This window comes from Vicia villosa, linkage group LG3 (assembly GCF_029867415.1).
Source record: "Vicia villosa cultivar HV-30 ecotype Madison, WI linkage group LG3, Vvil1.0, whole genome shotgun sequence".
NCBI classification, from domain to species: Eukaryota; Viridiplantae; Streptophyta; class Magnoliopsida; order Fabales; family Fabaceae; genus Vicia; species Vicia villosa.
This window is the reverse complement of record NC_081182.1, coordinates 47540360-47545563: the sequence shown is the minus strand read 5'-3', so window position 1 is coordinate 47545563 and position 5204 is coordinate 47540360. Positions and strand designations below refer to the sequence as shown.

At 36.4% G+C, this 5204-nt stretch overlaps 1 protein-coding gene across 1 annotated transcript; it reads left to right on the top strand.

Annotated features, from left to right (window-relative positions):
• Positions 1-773: 773 nt before the first annotated feature.
• LOC131658001 (uncharacterized) lies at positions 774-1472 on the top strand. The gene is made up of 2 exons (XM_058927342.1): positions 774-846; positions 934-1472. The coding sequence occupies exons 1-2, from the start codon at positions 774-776 to the stop codon at positions 1470-1472; spliced, it is 612 nt and encodes a 203-aa protein (XP_058783325.1).
• The last annotated feature ends 3732 nt before the right edge of the window (positions 1473-5204 follow it).

Sequence of the window (5204 nt, the reverse complement as noted above, 5' to 3'; positions counted from 1 at the left end):
TGATAACATAATATTGGTCAACAGTATGATGAAAAATATGCTGGTGGCGAAGAATGTTCGGGTCAACCTCAACTTTGTTGAGATATTATTGAGATATTAGATATAATATCAAATATAATATAATATAATAATATCAAATATAATCTAAGTTGTGTAAGCCTGAGCTCAATTAGGATTGTATATAAATAGTCATAGTTTGTATCATTATTTGTACACACCATTATAATTCAAGTGAATATAAATCCTTAATTCCTTATTTTTTCTTTTTCTCCCCTCTCACTAAAAGTGCTTCACGCACTAACAAATTGTTATTCAGAGCTTCCGGTTATTATTCTTGATCGGTTTTTCAAGAACTTCACGTTAGAGATCGTGTTTCCAAGACAAGTGAATCAACCGCTGTGAGGATGACTGGTTATAAGAGAAATCTGAATTCTCTTCCTATACTTGATGGAAAAAATTGGATCCGATGGAAAAAACATATGAAATCCTTGTTTGGCTTCCATGATACCCTAGAAGTGGTTACTGATGATGTTCCTGCACTAGCTGCAAATGCAACTAAAGCTCAAAAAACTTCCCGCAACAAAGTCAAGAAGAAAGATTACAAGGCTACTTATTGAACTCAGACGGTGGTCGATGCTGCTAACTTTGATAGAATCTCTCATGCTGAAACGGAGAAGAAGGCATGGGATATTCTGGTCAAGTATTATGAACGAGGTGAGAAAATCAAGGTTGTCAAGTTGCAGACCTTGGATCGACAATATTAATTGTTGTCGATGGGAGAAGATGAAAAAGTTACAGAATATGTGTCGAAGGTCCAGAAACTCGTCCATCTCATGAAGGCTTGTGGTGAAACCATAACTAATAATATGGTAGTTCAGAAGGTAATGGGAATGTTGACCTCTCACTTTGATCATGTTATCATAGCTATTTAAGAATCCAATCAACTTGAAACCTTAAAATTGGAAGATTTGGTTGGTTCGTTGGAAGCACGTGAGATTAGGATTGTTGAAAGGAAAGGAGTTCAAGACTCGATACAAGCTCTACAGGCTCAGTTATGGAAAAAGAATGGTGGTTCCAACAAATTCAAAGGCAAGTTTGACAAGACTCAGGGCAAGAAGTCTTGGTCAAATCCCCATAAGCATCAGGTCAAAGATAAATCTTCTGAATCCTCAAAAAGAGGAGGAGGAAACTATCGGAAGGACAAAGAAGATAAGAAAGATATGCAGTGTTATGAAAAGTGGGGTCATTTAGCTAAATATTGTTGGTATAGGAAAGATAATGGATCAATGAAAGGCAAGGATGAAGGAGCGAACCTTGCAAGCCAAGATTCAGATGATTCTGAAAGTGGTATGGTGGTTATGGATTCAATCGTAGATAACCATGTCGAATCCAAGATCTGGTTCCTCGACTTAGGCTGCTCGAATCACATGACTGGTCAAAAGGTGTGGTTTCCAGATTTCAACGAGTTGTAGAAGAGCAAGGTAAAACTTGCTGATAATAGTTTGTTGCAAGCAAAAGGTACTAGCAACATAGTTTTTCAAATGAGTAATGGGGGAAAGCTATGATCAAAGATGTGCTCTATGTACCTGGAATGAAGTGTAACCTGCTAAGTGTTAAACAACTAGTCGAGAAAGGTTTCTCAGTTGTCATGAAAGATGGAGTTTTAAAATTGTTTGACACCCAAAAGAATTTGGTCTTGAAATCTCCTTTGTCAAAGAATATGATGTTTAAGACCATGATCAGTTTGGTGGAAGTCCAATGTCTAAAAACGGTTGTCGACCTCAAGGATAGTTGGTTGTGCCATTTGAGGTTTGGACATTTGAATTTTCGATCACTCAATCAACTGATTACTCAAGATATGGTTTCTGGTATTCCAAGTCTTGAGATGCCTGAAAAATTATATGAAGGCTGTTTAGTCGAAAAGCAATCTAGAAATTCTTTCGCTTCGACTATGCCAATGAGATCATCCTGCATACTCGAAGTGGTACACTCAGATGTATGCAGTCCATTCGAAGAACATGTCATTGGTGGAAACAGATATTTTGTTTCGTTTGCCGATGAGTTTAGTTGAAAGTTATGGATCTATGTAATCGAGAGAAAGGACGAAGTATTTGAAATCTTTAAGAGATTCAAGATACTTTTCGAAAACCAGAATGAGAAGAAGATCAAAGTTCTGCGAATAGATGGAGGTGGAAAATACACATCCAAGATGTTTGAAGAATTTTGTGCAGAACATGGTGTTGTTCATGAAGTAAATGCTCTTTATACCCCCTCAACATAATGGAATTGTAAAAAGAAGGAACAAAACCATATAGGATAGGTGCCCTCCTAAGATATTGAAGAACAAGGTACCTGAAGAATTTGCCAAAATCCTTATGGGTGAAGCTATTTCGACTGCAATTTATATCCTGAATAGGTGCCCTACCAAGATATAGAAGAACAAGGTACCTGAAGAAGTGTGGAGTAGCAAACGACCATCAGTAATTCATTTGAAGGTGTTTGGCTCTATGTGTTACAAGCACGCTCTTGATGCAAGAAGAAGGAAGCTTGATGACAAGTGTGAAACTATGATTCTGGTAGGATATCACAAGACTGGTGCATACATGCTATTTAATCCAAATAATGAGAAGATTATGTTAAGTCAAGATATTGTGATTGATGAAAATTCTGCCTGGGATTGGAATTATGGTAATGCAATCAACAAACCATTTATGAGTTATGGTTTTGACGAAGAAACTGATGAAGTCAAAGTCGAAGCAATTGTTGACATTCCCGACAATGTTGAAGTCAAAGAGTTTATGGCTAGCACAAGCCAAATACCTCAAAGAAATCGCATTCTTCCAGTAAGACTTCGAGACTATGAAGTAGCTAGTGATGATGAAGTCACACAAGATGGAGAATTAGTTCATTTTTCTTTACTTGAAGGTGTTGAACCAATCAACTATAGTGAGGCTTTAAAGATTAAACAATGGAAGTCTGTTATGGTCGAAGAGTTACAAGCAATCGAAAGAAACAACACACGGGAATTAGTCGAACTGCCAACACATACAAAAGATATCGAAGTAAAGTGGGTGTTCAAGTTGAAACACAATGTTGATGGGTTGGTAGCAAGGCATAGAGCAAGATTAGTATCTTGAGGTTTTCTTCAAAGACCAGAACTCGACTACTCTGAAGTATTTGCTCCAGTGGCAAGATTGAAGTTTATTTGACTAGTGGTAACCTTGGTCTACAACCAAGGTTGGTCGACATTTCATTTAGATGTGAAATCAACATTTCTGAATGCTCCTTTAGACGAAGAGGCCTATGTCACACAACCTCCATTGTTTGTGATTTAGAAGGAAGTGAGTAAAGTATATAAGTTGCACAAAACACTCTATGGTCTCAAGCAGGCACCTAGGGTATGGAACAAGCAGATCGACTCATACTCAGTCGAATTGAGATTTGTAAAATGCAAATTTAAGTATGGTGTCTATGTTCAGGCTGTGGCACAAGATATAACAATCATTTGCTTATATGTCGACCACTTGCTGGTAACTAGAAATAACTTAGAGAATTTGTTGAAGTTTAAAGAGTTGATGATGAGAGAATTTGAAATATCAGATCTGAGAAAATTGTCTTATTTCTTAGGCATTTCAATTTTCTAAGCAACGTATGATCCTATATCAAATGAAGTATGTCAAAGAGATACTCAAGAGATTCAGGATGAATGATTCGACTCCGGCATCTTCACCTGTCGAACCAAATTTGAAGTTAGTGAAGCATGGAGAGGAAGACAAAGTCAGTTTTTAAAAAAATAGTTGAATCTCTGAGGTATATGTTCAACAGTCACCCTGATATAGGTTTTGTAGTCGGATTAGTGAGCAGATACATTAGTGAACCAAGGGTGTCACACATGAAGGCTGCAAGACGAATCCTAAGATACTTAAGAAGATCAATAAACTGTGGAATCCTATTTCAACGAGACTCTGAGAGCAAAGAAGCTATTATTACTTGTTACTCATATGCTGATTGGTGTGGAGATAAGGAAGATCAAAGAAGCACAACTGGATATTTCTTTCAAGTATTTGGTACCCCAATTTCACGGTGTTCGAAGAAACAACCTCTGGTGGCATTATCATCATGTGAACCTGAATATATAGCAGGATCCCATGTTGCATGTCAAGCAATTTGGATTAGATTAGTACTTGAAGAAATGGAGGTCCAAGTGAAAAAACCTCTTGTGTTGCAAATCGACAACAAGTCAGCTATAAAGTTGGCAAAAAAATCCAGTTTTGCATGGAAGAAGTAAGCATATCGAGGCTAGATTTCACTTCTTGAGGGAAAAGGTATATCGAGGTGAACTTGAAGTAAGGCATTGCTCGAGCGAAGCACAATTGACCGACATTTTCACCAAAGGATTGAAGATCGACAAATTCCTGAATTTAAGAAAGAAATTAGGAATAGTTCAGATCGACTATGATTAGCGTAGGATCAAGAACTTGGATTATAGGGGGAGTATGATGAGATATTGGAGTATGTTGAGATATTAGATATAATATCAAATATAATCTAATCTAATAATATAATATATTAAATACAATTCAAGTTGTGTAAGCCAAAGCTCAATTATCAATATTTATACACACCATTACAATTCAAGTGAAGATAAATCTTTGTTTCCTTATTTGTTTTTCTCTTTCTCTTCTCTCAATAAAAGTGTGTTCACACACTAACAAACTCCACGTTATTCCGACTACGAGGTATTGTCTAGTTTGGGAGTGAGAGTGCTTTGTCATTTAGAAAAATATCTTGTTGGATTGAAGTGTATGAATTAGAGCTGTCAAAATGGGCTAGCCCATATGGGCTGGCCCGCTAGGCCCGAAAAATCATAGGGCTTGGGTCTTAAAATTAAAGCCCATATTTTGCAGGGCCTTTTTAGCCCAGCCCTGAAAAGCCCGCTACCCATTAGGGCTAGCCCATATGGGCCGTGGGTAGCCCATTAGGCCCGCATAATTATAATTTTTAAAAAAATATATTAATATTTATATTATCTTACTCCAAAATAGCATATCGATTTTTCTCACTTCACTAAATTTTATCTCTATTTTATTCAATCTTTCTCTTTTAAATATTATACATTAATATAATCAACATTTTTTCATCGTATTATATTAGTTTTTCTTTTATAATAAATATCCAAGTATTATTTTATACAATTTAGACAT

Excerpts from the sequence above, each read along its gene's own strand:
- LOC131658001 (XM_058927342.1), top strand. The coding sequence starts at position 774 with ATGGGAGAAGATGAAAAAGTTACAGAATATGTGTCGAAGGTCCAGAAA. Across the intron at positions 847-933 it reads CCATCTCATGAAGGCTTGTG|AATCCAATCAACTTGAAACC; the intron begins GTGAAACCATAA and ends TAGCTATTTAAG.